Source organism: Callorhinus ursinus, unplaced genomic scaffold, assembly GCF_003265705.2.
Source record: "Callorhinus ursinus isolate GAN/ISIS: 27379988/994484 unplaced genomic scaffold, GSC_fseal_2.0 scaffold52, whole genome shotgun sequence".
Lineage (NCBI taxonomy): Eukaryota > Metazoa > Chordata > Mammalia > Carnivora > Otariidae > Callorhinus > Callorhinus ursinus.
This window is the reverse complement of record NW_027397114.1, coordinates 8,838,727-8,853,296: the sequence shown is the minus strand read 5'-3', so window position 1 is coordinate 8,853,296 and position 14,570 is coordinate 8,838,727. Positions and strand designations below refer to the sequence as shown.

The 14,570-nt window shown below is 46.8% G+C and overlaps 1 protein-coding gene across 1 annotated transcript; it reads right to left on the bottom strand.

Moving 5' to 3' along the window:
- Positions 1–659: 659 nt before the first annotated feature.
- On the bottom strand, positions 660–13,057 carry MSL1 (MSL complex subunit 1). Its single transcript, XM_025859230.2, is given in 10 exon segments — positions 660–3,232; positions 3,616–3,688; positions 3,857–3,981; positions 4,411–4,478; positions 5,322–5,386; positions 5,844–5,891; positions 7,804–8,186; positions 9,226–9,449; positions 11,922–12,347; positions 12,349–13,057. Coding segments are annotated over 10 exon segments (1,845 nt in total). The 5' UTR covers positions 12,691–13,057; the 3' UTR covers positions 660–3,141.
- Between the last annotated feature and the right edge of the window lie 1,513 nt (positions 13,058–14,570).

The window sequence follows — 14,570 nt, the reverse complement described above, 5'->3', positions numbered from 1 at the left end:
AATTTTTAAATGAACGTGAGCAACTTGTTCACTCAGAAGGAACTGAAAAACTCAAAATCCTCGCTTTTGAGGAACAAGTGTAAGCTCTCTGAATGTTTACCATGAAGAGAAGACTTGAGATAGCCACAGCAATCTAACTATTCAAGAGACAGTGAGAAACAGGAAGACTTGATCTTTTTTCATCACCCTGGAAGGCAAACCAAGAACCAATGGGTTGGAGTTACAAGAAGTTAGAAAATCCTTCTTCACTGATAAAATCTAACATTTAGGGGAAAATGCATAGAAAAAAATGAAGCGTTGAAGCAGAAGCTGGACTTCATTTGTCTGGAATGTTGTCAAGGGGAAATCATATATTAGGGGTCAGACCAGATGACCTCTAAGGTCTTTTCAGCTATGAGGTTTTACTCATCTAGACAGCAGGCACCAAGTATCCTATCCTAGAATTTTGTTTTTAAAGTTGCCACTTACCTCATGTGTAAGGGAGAACACAGAACAAAGAGGGATGAAAAACATACGTTGTGCTCATACACAAAATTGAGAAAATGGTATATTTCTCTATTTTGTGAAAATGGATTTCTTTTTCTAATCTTTTAACATCTACAGCAGAACTGTTTCATGCTTCCCAATAAGTCTAATAAATTGAAGCAGAAGTTCAAAAATTAACAGCCACAATAGTTTATTTACAATTGAACTCTTTATAAGATATTTACAAGACAACCAATTTTACACATCAGAAATGGTATCAAAAGTATGAATTACAACACAGACAACAATATGAAATGGGCATAAAACAAAGCTGAAGTGGACAGACAAGCAATTTCTCTTTTTAATTTATTAACACTAGCTTAAACTTTGTTAAAGAAAGAAACAAAGAACTATGTTTTAGGAGAATTGCAGGGCCTTTGTTGAAGATTGAATTTCACAGTGTTGTATCCCATGTAGGGAAAAAATAAGACTTAATTTTCCCCCCACACTCTAACACACTGTAATTTCGCTCTTGGAATTTTGCTAATCTACTCTCCAACCTCCTCAACAAACCTCAACATATCCAAATCAAAGGAGAACTGATCTAGAAGACGGGACAATAAAATGAGCAGTCCTAGGTAAGAGGGAGAACCAAGGAAATAGAATCCACTTAAAGTCTGGCCAGATAGCACCTCATGGATTCCTCTTAGTCTAGCTCAAGTTCAGAATCTGGGGAGTCCCCTGGGCAGGGCACAAACACAGAGGTTATATTTGCTAACCCATATCCAAATCAGGAATCCGACAAATGCTGAAAATCAAGAAGAAACAGAGGAATCAAGGAACAATGTAAAAAGACACTGATCGGTCTTTTTTCTTCTTGGGCACATTATAAAGGAACATAACACAGGTCAGAGTAGGAAAGCCAAACAGCTTGTCATATTAAAATGATGGAGAACAAAGAAAATCTGGCCCAGTTTTTCTAGAAATCTCCTTCCTCCCCTTAAGGTGTGAGATGAGAGCCCCTAGTGGAATAAGTCCTATTTCTCTCTACACTCTTGCTGCAATGAAGTTCACAGCAGGTTCCCTTGTGGAGAGCCCACTCTCCTAAGCAGATGGGAGTTACAAATGAAAACCCATAGCCACACACACACACACACACACACACACACACACACACACACACACACGGAGAAATAAAAGCAGCAAGATCATCCAAGAATACTACATGTGCTGCCGGAATAATTCCTTTAAAAGTCAAACCCAGGGAGCACAGATCAACATGTCACAAAAATCTTTAGCAGTGGGAGGCCCCTGAGGAACTTTTCTTTTCTTCCCACAATGGATGTATCCCCATTCTCTCATGCTCCATTGATGGGCCGGCCACACACCCTACATACCTTGGCTTCTCCTCTAAAAGTGCTAATAATCTGGGGACATATTCTCTTCAAGGATAAAAGCCCCTACCTTCTAGGAGATTAGACCCCTACTTGTTTTCACACAATAGTCATGAAGACTAAAGAAAGGCAATTCCTATATATTTAAGACCAGAGGTCTTGGCTCTATTTTCCTTCCAGATAGTTACAGGGATCTTACACTGAGACCAAAGTGGCCTGGAGTGCTGTCCTGAAATTTTTTAACAAAATGGGGGGAAAGGGGGACCAAGATGATACACATACAAATCTATTTTTTACAAAGTGAATGGAGAAGCTCATTAGGTACACCTGTTTGTTTCAAGATGTAGACATTTGCCAACCAAAGGAAGCACATATTTCCACATATACCCCCCACCCTCCCTAAACCTATCCCACCACCGAGAGCTCAGCTAAAAGAATAAAGCCCAACTAAGGAATACTTGAGAAGTGATGTGACACAAGGACATCTATACAGGTTCTGGCATGCCATTCTCAAATGTCAATTGCTTTTGTTTAGAGTCATAACTCGTCCAAAACTAACCATCCCCATTCTCTTTTCTAAGGATTTTATTTCTTGAGGAATGGAGGAAGAAATTCAGTTATCCATTAACTAAGAAAATAATCACAGCACAAATTCCTTCCCACATGGCTGTATCACAGAATAGTTTTAAGAGAACAACTGTCTTTTCAGACATTTATCTGTCAACTTTTCAATCTCTTTTCTACCCTGTGAAGATGACTTGCTTCATCACTTCACTTTTTATTCCTCATCTGGTCCTTAAGCTCATGGTGAGGTTTTTTTGTTTGTTTTGTTTTAGGGTAAACGCCACTATACTCAAACTCTAAGGAAAGGGTATACCAGGGCGAGAAGCGTGCCATGCAGGCACGGCTCTACAGGCAGGGGTTGCTTCATCTTCCACAAGTCTAACGAAGAGAGCCCTTTTACCCCTTTAACGTAGGCAAATGTAGAGAAGCAGACCCCTGAGGCTTCTGGATCTGCCATCCTATAGATTTAGCTTGAGAGCTCATTTCCCCAAAAAGGGAAAAGAAATCCCAACCACCCTCCATAATTCACAATTAGGCCAATGAGAGTTTTTGCGAAATCAGAGTGATGAAAACAAAACAAGATCAAGGGAGTATGGAAGGGCATTATCAGCGAATGATAACATACATGAGGACATAGGTCACACATACAGGTCTCTGCCATTCTCTGGAAAATGGCGTGCTACAACTATCTGAAGACAGAAGGTTCTTGCCAGCTCAGCTATTTCCTACACGTCCGGTGAGGTGTTTGCTTCTTCTGGATCTCCAACCTGCATCGGCTACGCTCATCCAACCAGGGCAGCTCAAAATTCCTGGCAAAAAAAAGGTAAGGAAATCAACTTGGAAGACTAGAAGGGATTCAGTGTGGACAAAAGATTAACTCTAAAAGAGATACTATGCCCCTCACCACTCCTAACCCTGATTCTCAAGTTCCAAATTTAGAATGTCTTTCCTGTCTCAAAGCCAGAGAAACAGTGTGCTATTAAAGTGACTAAATAATCTAACTCAAAAAGCAATCCTTCTAATTATTTTATCACTCCAATGCTAGTTGCCCAGATAGCCTCACTTCTGTCAAAAAGCCATGGCTATCCCTAAGCCACCTGTTCCACCTTATTATCTAGGCCTTCATGAAGTCTAAAAAGGAGGTAAAGTGCAGGCTACCTGAGAAGGGGGCGGGGGGAACCTTTATACTTACTGTGGAGTTAATTTGGGTAATGGTCGTCCAAATGCTACAACAGGCAAGAAGGGGGTAATCATCAAACTTTCAACTATGGGAGAAAGCCAAATGGGACCTTGTTAGTGACATAGAGGAGAAATGTCTAGCAACTACACCTGCTCCAAAATGCTGTTCATTCATTCAGAGCAAGTTGTACCCTGGAGCCTTGCACCCTTTTCCTTCTTTGAAAAATCTACTTTCTTAGATAGACAAAACTTACCGTCATCTGGCTCAGGGAAAAATGAGGTAACCTCAGGCTCAGATTCCTGAATTCCTTTCTTTTTATACATTCTGAGCTGCAGTCGTTGTAAAATTCTTTGTTCCCTGATCCTCTGAATATCCCATCTGGGAAAAACAAACCAGACAAAACAAAACAAAGAAACAAACCCAATATTACTGAAAACCTGCTCTATAAAAGCAGCTAACACAGTCCAGACACTAGGGAGACCTGTGCTGACTCTTCCTAATGGGGTGGGGAGGGTGGGGGGTGGTAAAGTGAACTGTCTGCCTGGTCAGGAAAGAGCTCTTTAGGTCTAGCAGTCCAAATCACGTGTTGATGTTCCACAGAGAGTGGAACTGAGGAAAGGCATACACAAAGAAAAAGAAGCCAAACATCTTTACTTATAACAACTACCACTTCAAACTAAGATACTCAACCAATTGGGATGGCAGTAATTTAAGAGTGTTAAGGGCTCCAGAGCTTTTCACAGCATGAATGAGAGAGGTTAGGGTCCTAGGGCTCAGCTGTTCCAGGATGTGTATCTCTCGCCTCACCTTTTCCTTCTCTTCTCATCGAGCTCCAGTTTTGCATGCCGCTTTGAAAACACACTGTCATCCAGGTTCTGTGTAAAGAACAGCAGCTGATAAAACTATTTATCACCACGTGACACATGTATATGCGAACTCATTTCCAGCTTCCAGGAATGTGAAATCTTTTCCCTGCAGGTCCCACCTGAGTCTGTGAGTTCTATGGATGTCATGGGAACCTCCTAGTAACAGAATCAACAAAACACATACTCTTCTCCCCACACCCACCCTTGTAGACTGTACAAACTTTGAAATTATTTCCTCAACTTTCCAAGGTGAAAATCATGTCAAACTGAAACAACCCTTGAGACCGCCATAAACCCTCCCTACTACCCTCCATGCTTTGCAAGGGTCTGAGTTTTAAGAGTCAAATAAGTTTGGAATATGTAATTTTGTTGCTGAGTGGCACATTCTAACTTTTCTACTTAGCATGAAATTTCATTTTGTTTCGAACACTCCCTAGCTATTTATTTTTTAATAAACCATTTAGTCACTCTGAACCTCAGTCTTCTCTTCTATATAAACAAAAGAGCTGGGCTAGAGAATTGCTCAAGTTTCCTTCTGGCTTGGGGCGCCTGGGTGGCTCAGTCGGTTAAGCGACGGCCTTCGGCTCGGGTCATGATCCTGGGGTCCCGGGATCGAGTCCCACGTCGGGCTCCCCGCTCAGCGGGGAGTCTGCTTCTCCCTCTGACCCTCTTCCCTCTCGTGCTCTCTATCTCTCATTCTCTCTCTCTCTCTCTCAAATAAATAAATAAAATCTTTAAAAAAAAAAAAGTTTCCTTCTGGCTTTAAGGGTTACTTAACCCATCCATCCTGTTACTAGGACACATTGAAGTTAAACCTCCACTCCCCTCTGCTGACAGGTCTTGGGTACCTACCTCCAAAAGGTCTGAAGGATTTGGGTCCCTTAGAGGCTCTACTGAGTGGTCCCTCCAAGAAGGAACTGAAAAAAAAAAAAGAAAGAAAAAGAAAGGGAGGAGGGGTGGAACCACCCTTAAATCCAAAGTCACACAACCCTCCTACTATTCACTAGGACAAGAGGTCTCTCCCCAGATAGGACAAAGTTACCAAGTGATAGGAATCCATTCTATGGCCTCACCTGAAGCCATATTCAGTGTCCTCGCTATGGTATAAAAGAACCTAAAATGCCATTGCAGTCTGCCAAACACAGGATCACAAAAAACCCTAAGCCAATACCTGACAATTCATATAATTGATGCTATTGCAGTTCCTGAAAGACAACTGAAATGTGTAGTCATTTTGAAGTCTATAGTGTAATCATACACCAAGGAATCTCACTCTCCCACATCCAGCTGATGGGGACTGCAGCTCCCCAACCATCCACCATCCCACCGACCCCCCACCCCAGGCCCAGCCAGCACAGTTCCTATTCTACTCACCAGCCAAGACTGAAGTTTCTCCTGCAACACTTGATGGCATCAGACACCCTAAATAATGCAGGAAAGAAGAATCATCTCAGTGTAAAAAGAAAAAAAGCCCATACCCAAAATGGAGGAAAGGATCATCACTGAAGTTCTCACTAGGAAGCCATTTTGGTTTTTTTGAGTTGTTCTTTTGAGAATTTCTCTCTGGGGGAGGGGAAGAGGGAACAACAGACAAAAGAAAAGAAAATAAGCCCACCACTTTTTTTTTTACACTGAGACGACTTCTTTTCTTCATTATTTAGGGTGGTTTCCCTGCAACAGTTGATGGCCAAGGATATCAAACCTTAAACTCAGAACATGGCAGGTGAGTAAAAGTTGACCCTATTTTTCAAATAAAAGATCAGTGTTCTCAAAACTTACATATGTAGTCTTCTTAAAACAGCTCCCTCCTCCCTCCAAACAAACTACCTTGCTGGTCCAGCCTGAACAACATGCACAAAGACTTTGGCTTCCTTAGAACAAGCCATTGAGCTTCCTCTTGAGATAGGGGCATCAAGAATAAGGATTCACACGTTTATTCACAACTCAGGCTCCTCAAAGGGCTGGGACTCCCCCCAGTCGGACTCTTTCTGTACTGCTATGCCCACAATCTCAGAGGTGTTTGGAATTTTCTGTACTAGGGTAGAGAGGGTTTTCAAAACAGCCAGTCAAACAGAACAGCTCTGGACCAAGCCATTTCCCAATCCCGGATGGGAAGTTGCTTCACAGTTTCTCTTAAGTTGTTACACAGCATTGCCATGGCAGCAAGAAGGTTAACCATTAAGGATGAACCTGTTCAACTGACTGAACCAACAAAAAAACCTGAACCTAGATCAGGATCCTGGTCTAGCTCATGTACTCAAGTGTGAGGCCTAATGAATTTTAGATAGTTAAGAAGAGTAATCTATCTTCCCCACTTAATTTTGTCACCAGAACAGCCAAACAAAGCCTGGAGAATGCTCTTGTCTTATTGGAATGGATTCCCATCCCCATCCCTGCTACAGCAAGACACAGTGGTAGAAACTTGGGGCTGTGGCTCTCTTCAAGAAGACTTCCCCCACCATCACCCCGGAGCGCCCGCAGTGACTGTCACAGACTAACATTACACAATTGAAGGCACATTGCAGTTACTGGTTGATGTAGGAGATAGGGTAGCATTTCTGTGTGGAAGCCATAAAGAAAAAAAAGGGAATGAAGACCAAGGTCCCGCACCCCACACCCTCCCCAAGCAGCTCAGATATCCCAAGATAGTCCTTATTGTTTGAAAAATAGTTTGTAGACCATTTTATTTAAATATATGAACAACCAATGGGCTACTGCAATCCAAGTAAACTCTTCACATTTAGAACCTTTGTGAAGTATAGTAAGATAAAGTAAGACTGTTGGTCTTTGGCAGATTCCTCCTGCCCCCCAGACCGGGACATAGAGATACAGATAAATGTTTATATAGTTAAAGAGCGGAGGCCCAGGTGAAATTCCCCACCCCAAGCTGGCTCCCCAACCCAAAAATTACCATTGGCCCCTGAGAACACCCAAAGACCACCCTCCCAGGTTTCACACAATATCAATTGCAGGAACAGTCGTGCATGGCAAAGTATAAGTTCTATGCATTTCACAGCACAGAAAACCCTTCTTTCAGAGGGCATGCAAGTTGCCGGAGATTACACCCCCGAGTCTGGTGCTCTTGTGATGAGCAACTTACTGGCAAACACATCTCCCAGTGTTGTAAGCAGGCAAATACATTGAGCACATTTTGCTGTAATTCCATCTATTTGCAATGCCTGCACAGTGTCTGTCTCTGGCTGTTAACTTACTCATTCTTGACAGAACTCTGCTTTATTGATTGCACTTTTTTAAAAATGCCAAAGGCATTTTCACACTTGTTAGCTTGACCGCCACCACTAGGGTATAAGAGCAAGTGTTCTCTATGCCTTACTTGCTACAGTCTCCTCCTTCTTTGGAGAGGATTCCCGTAATGGTAACGGTGATGGGGGAGGCTGGTGCCAACGACACAAATACATTTCTGTGGTGGAAAGGTACGGCAAATCTTCTATCTCACTTGAGAAGGCTTTCTCCTTGGGATGGGTGCTGGGTCCCTTCTGGGGAGTGGAGAGTCTTGGCGGGGTGTCCACTGAAGACCGGGGCTTTTCTGGAGTTTCTTGGCTCCTCAATTCACGTTTACAAACAGTTTCAGATAAGGAACCACAGGGTTCCTCTTTAATGGGAGAGTGCTTAGGAGTTTTTGTTTTGACTTTTGAAAATTCAGGAGCCAGCTTTTTAACAGGAATCTTTCTTTCTGTACTTCCAAATGGGGATTTCCTATTAGATAGGGAAGAAAACATTATAAAATGTATTGACTCTTGAATAAAATCTGATTTGATTACATTTGGGGGCAAGAGAACAAACAAGTTCAGGGATCTAAAGATCTAAACATCTGATTCAGTTGGCAGTCATGAGCAGGAACAGCCTCATGCTTACCAGTATTTAGAACAGGCCCTCAGGTAAGTGTTTGTTGAACAAATGAGTTTCCATGCTTAAGAACCTCTAATTGCATCTTATTGCCCACTAAATCTAAAAAGGTTCCTATTTTATTCAAGACCCTTTAGCCAACATTAGGTGCCACTCTGTGGCCTATTTCATTCCTGTCAACCAGAGACCAGTCTCTTATTTTTTCCCCCAATACTATACCATGTTAATTACAATCTCTATTTCTTTTTTCTTGCTATCTGCTGGCTTTCTCCCACCAATCTCCTCCCCCCCACCACTATTCCTAGAATGCCACTTCCCTTCCGTTTTACCAACCTAAATTCTATACTTCTTTTTCAAGATCCATCTCCTCCTTAAAGTTTCACTATTCTACCTCAGAATAATCTTTAATGTCTCTGAATCTTACAAAATTTAGTTTATATCACTGTTGTCTACTCTCATATTTTATTGCCATTGAATTCCAAGTTTGCAAAATGTATGCCACCTTCACAGCTAGACTGACATCTCTTTGGGTCCAAGGATAGTCAGACCTTACTTCTTTGTCCCCTACTACCTAACGCAATGAAGGAATTTAACACTTCCTAACTTGAAGTGAACTGCTATAGTTTTAAGAAACTCAGCTGTCACATTTGTTGCCCATTCTCTTTATGATGTACTCCACATTCTGTAATTACTACTGTGACCAAAATGTTCCTAACAGATTTTTATAGCCTGCAAGAATGTTTCAAGATAGTTTCTCAGCATGGAAGACCTCATAATTCAGGATATGGTTGTATTAAAACCAATTCATAAATCCCAATCCCCTACTCTCAGTCACTGGAAACACATATCCTCATCATGTCCAGACAGTGTAACAAAGTTATCAGCACACCTTTTGTGTCCCTTTCCACTCCGCCCACAAGAGAAAGGCTTGGGAGGCAGAGTCTGGGATGTCTCGGAAAGCTCCGGCTGGCACTCCAGTTTAATTTTCTCGGATAGCTCCGTTTCCTCTCTCTCTTCAGTTTCATAGCCCTGAAACAGCTTGTGCCTTTCTTTCTCGTTATCCTTCTTTACCAGCTGCATCCGCCTTTCCATACGTTCAATCCGAGCAAGGAGCTAAAAGAGAGAGTGCCAAAATGCAGACTTAAAACACAAAAAATTACACCCAGGTACTAAGCCCCCTTTAGGCATCAGTATGGTCTTCTGCCTCTTTCCATGGGTCATAGCAATTCAACTTATTTTTAATAGATAGGCATGAATTGGAATAGTTTTCCTTAAATGCAATAGAGAAGACAAGGTACTCTGCTTAATTTTAGGGCTAACCTAGTTGAGGAGGGGTATGGGGGAATTTGTAGTCCATTCTTTTGAAAGAAGATCCTCTTCTCTGGGAGGGGCCACAGCATGCCTTTCAAATGGCATGGTCTCTCTACTGCTAACCATGTGGCTCCAAGTCAGTTTGGGAGTTTCCAGAATTAACCTTAGGTTCTTTCAGGAGGCCCTAAGTTTCTCCAAATCCTGTCCTCTCTACTTTCACTCCAAAATGCTATACACAAGGGCAAAGTCCAAACGGTATATTGAGAAGGAATTAAACGCTCACAGTCACAGTGCCACGAGGGATTGCAGTGTTATTTGAAAGGGGTGTGCAGGGCATTTAAACAATGAACACTCAATCTGGAAGAATTTTAATAGTAACCAGTACCCATAATCCCACTGATCATGAAATATGCACATTTCTTTGCATTTGAGATTACAGGGAAAAAATCTACCCATTTATCTAAATATTAATTAAACCAAAGTCTTTTAACTTTAATTAAAGGAGAACTACATAATCAAACAAAAAATGGACGTCTATTATCATTGAAAACTTCACATTAGAATGGTCTGAAAAAAGGTGCCAACTATGCTACTTAAAACACTATAGTAAGAACTTTATTTGGGTAGACAGCAATATTAATGTTGTCTTTAGTATATCTACTTAGCCGCAGAGATTTCAGTAGAGGCCAAACAACTGGAATAAGAGAAACAAGCTTAAGCAATGCTAAGACTGCAATACACAACAAAAACAGTGAATGCCAAGTTCAGACTGATACTCTATCCTTAACTCACCCCACTTTTCCTGCCTAGGAAAGTCTGCAAAGGGGCCATTACCTCAGGAAATGAGCAGAAACCTCCAAATCAGCAGAGAGCCCCCCTGTCAGCCAAACTCTCATCTTCTGTTTTGATTCACAGCCTTAACATTACTTAACCATGGTTTGTGGGTGACATTTCCTTGATTTCTTCTCCTTCACTGGTCCTTCTCTTCCCGCCCTCCCGCCATGTAAGGATATGATGTGTTGTAATTACAGTACCATCACACCCCTAGACTGCAGTACAGTAGCTGAGCAGTGCCACCTCCATGTTGAGTAACTTCCACAAATCAACACCATGAGATATTCTGATGAGACCTGCCCCAGCTCCCATTCCACCTTGCAGAATGCATTCTCCAAAAAAACAGCCGATGCCTGATGCGATTCATTTGTAAAGCAAACAAAATGAATAGCCCTCTGCTCCCTTGCTCAGCCCTTGGCGCACACAACGCCAGAGAAAGAGAGAGAGAGAGAGAGAGAGAGAGAGAGAGAGAGAGAGAGAGAGACTGCTGCAGCCTGAACACAACAATTGTAGAAACCATGTTTATTTTTAGGCAGCTGTAAGGTATGCTAGCACAGTAATACCCCCCCCACCACACACACATACAGCTTTCCTGATATCTGAAAGAATATGTTTTAACGCATAAGGTGCTCTTGACTACTGCTGCAGTGAAAACAAGCCTATATAGTCACGCTCCTCAGGAGTAAAAATAAATAATAAATTACTGCCCTACTATCTTAAGATTCTAAAAATTGGGATTTTCTGGGGAGGGGGTCTACTTAATACATTTAACAAACTTCCTTTCCCCTGATGCCTCAAAATCTACCAGCCCCTCCACACTATGCTTATGCAAGGGAGCTGGTCAGTGGGTCATGTTTTATAACTAAGATTCTTATTCAAAACTGTCTGAAATCAAAGGCAGTGATTCTCTTCATATCATTTAAGAAAACTAAAACAGGATCCCACTGTGAATCACCTCTACCTCTCTGCCAATTAAAAGGCCTACTGCCCTCCCATCTAAAGATGCTACAGCAGTGCAACAGCTGCTCTGTCCCTCTCCTCTAAGAATGCATTTCTAACGCACAATCTCCTTCATTTAACCCCTTCCAGAAAGCCACCACATATGCATCCCACCTTTGCATTTTCAACCCTTCACAAATGAGGTCTTTTCCCACTCTCCACGTCTTTCCCACAAGTCTGAGGCTGTCATTTTAAATTAACCCTTTGGCACCTGAAGCCTCCCCTCCCCCTCCCACTGGGAGGTTGCCCTTTAACCCTTCCCTCCGACCCAACGTGTCTGTGAGCCTGGTTCCCAAGGACCCGACACTTAAGATACTCCTTCGCTGGTGGCCAACCTCCTTACCCCTAACCAAGGGATACCTTAACCTCCTACAGCCCCCTTCCCCCGAGCATGCGCACAACTCGCTCGTCGTCCCGAACGCAGATTAACCCCTCCCGTACCGTGTCTCTCTCTGACTTCAGCTCCTCGATCTCCTTTTCCTTGGCCTGCAGCTGCTGCTGCTGCTGTTCGATGAGGTCCAATTGCAGCAGAAGGATCTGTTTGAGGCAGGCGGCCTGACTGGAGGCTCCCGAGCCGCCGCCACCCCCGAGAGGGCTCTTCCTCATACTCTTCCATCTGCCCTCGCTGGCCGCCAGGGTCCCGGCGGCGGCGGTGGGCGCGAGGGGTGGCGGCCCCGGCAGAGGTAGTGGTGGGGGTCCCGCCGGGTCCGAGGCGGTGGCAGCTGGGGGAGCCGCCCCACCCTTGTCCCCAGCCCAGGGCGTAGGCTCTTTGGCCGCCGCCACGAGAGAGCCCGTCTGAATGGGCAGCACCGCCTGATACTTGGGTCGGGGACTGCAGCCGGCTCCCGCGGCCGCTGGCTCCCCCCCCAATGCCGGCTTGTTTGGTGGCCGGGGGCGGACAGGGCAAGGGCACCGAGCCGCCCCAGCTCTCTTCCTGCTGCCCGGGGGCCGCCCCGGCCGGGAGTAACAAGCCCCGGCCCTTGCCGCCACAGCCGGCCGGGGAGGGCGCGGGGCTCCCGCCCTGGGAGGAGGCCAGCGGGGGCCCCGGCTCCTTGAGCTTACGGTGCCGGGGGAGGAAGTGGGCTTCGGCCGCCCCGGGCTCGTCCTCGGGCCCGCCCAGCGCCGCAGCCCGCTCGTAGTCCAGTCGCTGCTCAGGGTTGCCGCCGGCAGGGGCCGCGGCCGCCTTGAACACTGCGGATCTCATGGTCATAGTGGTCCGGAGCAGCGCCGGGGACCGAGACGGAGGAGGGGGTGGGGAAGGGGCGAGGTGTGGGGGGTCGAGGACGGAGGAGGGGGAGGGGAGTTTGGCGGGCTCGCCTCAGCAGCGCGGCAGCAGGCCTCGGCTAGCGCGGCTCCTCCGGGGCCCGGGCGCCATCCCGCCGGCGTGCGGAGAAGTGGAGGCCGCGGCTGAGGCCCGCCGCCGGCCCATGGGGGCCTCGCCGCCGCCTCTGCTGCCGCCGCCGCCGCCTTCGCCTCAGAGGCAGGAGCTCGCACCCAGCCGCCCCCGAGCTCATCCCCGGAGCTCGCTTCGGCCCCCCCTGGCCCGGCCGGGCCCGCCTCGTCTCCCCACCCCACACCCCCCCTTCCCCGCCCCGGCCCCCCGCCCCGGAGCTCGCCTCAGCCGCCCCGAGCCTCCATTTTCCCCCCGCTCCTCCTCAGGAGGGGGTGGGAGGGATGGGTCCGCCCAAAGCCCTCCTACTCCGGGAGGGGGTCTGTCGCCTCCCCTGGGGGTCTCCGCGGCTCGGGGTCCCCCTCCCCCACAGTCACCCCCGGCGCCTCAGCGTTTCCCTTTAAAAAAACGGAGCCGCTCGCAGCCGCCACCGCCGCAGCCGCCGCTGACCGGAGGGCGCATGCGCCGGGCGGGGAGCGGGCGGGAGCGAACCGGGAGCCGAGAGGAGGGAGGCGGGCCGCGCTATTGTGAAAGGGGCCGCCGCCGCCTCGAGGGGGGCAGGGAGGGGGCCGCGGGGGCCCTGGGCACTGGGGGCCGGCGAGGGGAGGCCGGGGATGAGGGGCAAGGACCGAGAAGCCCGCGGAGGAGCGGGGCGAAGGTGGGCTGCCGAGGGAGGGGCGAGCCGGGGGAGGGTCAGGAGGAGGGAAGAAAAGGCGAGGGCGGCGACGGGCAGATGGGGAATGCGGAGGCTCGCCGGGAAAAAGGAGCGCGAGAGAATGGAGCGGAGAGGAGGACCGGGGGCTTCAGGAGGCCGACGCTCCCTTCGGGGCAGTGGACCGAGCGCTCCACGTACCCGGCCTGCGCTGGGCGGCCCCTTCCCCCGGCACCTTGGCAGCCCGCCCGGCCCTCGCCGGAGGGGCCCCGCTGCCCCCGCAGCCCCGCAAGCCTCCTGGACCAGAGTCAGGATTCGGGCTCCTGTCTGAGCCTGTGGGTGTTTCCTGGGGGTAGAATTCTAACCCCTCCACCCGCTCCCCTCCCCAGCAGCCCCACTCTGGTCTGGGAGAGAATGAAGTTCTTTGTCTCTGAGGGATCCAGACCAGAAACGGAGGGACCTCTGGTTCCCAGAGGGAGGAAAATCCATGATGTCTGCTGCCTAGGGAGTTCTTGCCACAACCTCCCTGGAATGAAGTATTGCCAACTACCAACAGTTATTTCCCAACGGCTATCTCCCCAGCCTTCTTAAGTCACTTCTAGCATCTGCTGGAGGTTCAGGAAGGGTCGCAGCAAAAAGAAAACCTCGGAAGAGATTTTTATCACTTATTTAAAAAGTTTATTTAGTTTTTAATAATCTACATCCACCGTGGGGCTCGAACTCACGACCCCGAGATCAAGAGTCACCTGCGCCTCTGCCATATTCAGCCAGGCGCCCCAGAGATCTTTATCTTTATTGGGAATAGGAATACTTTGGGGTATTCTCTTATGCGGAGCACTTCTTCCAATCTCTCAATGTTCATTGTATGTGTGTGTGTGTGTCTCGATTTCCATGCAACTTCAGCCAACAAGTCCTCAGTTCCTCCTGGAAAAACTTTTAAAGTTTTAATTGTTTTTCTTTTCTGTTGAAGTGTATTTTTTTCAATCCATATGAAGATGGAGATGACTAACATTCTTTGGCCTAATGTGAAAACCTCTGACTAAAACTG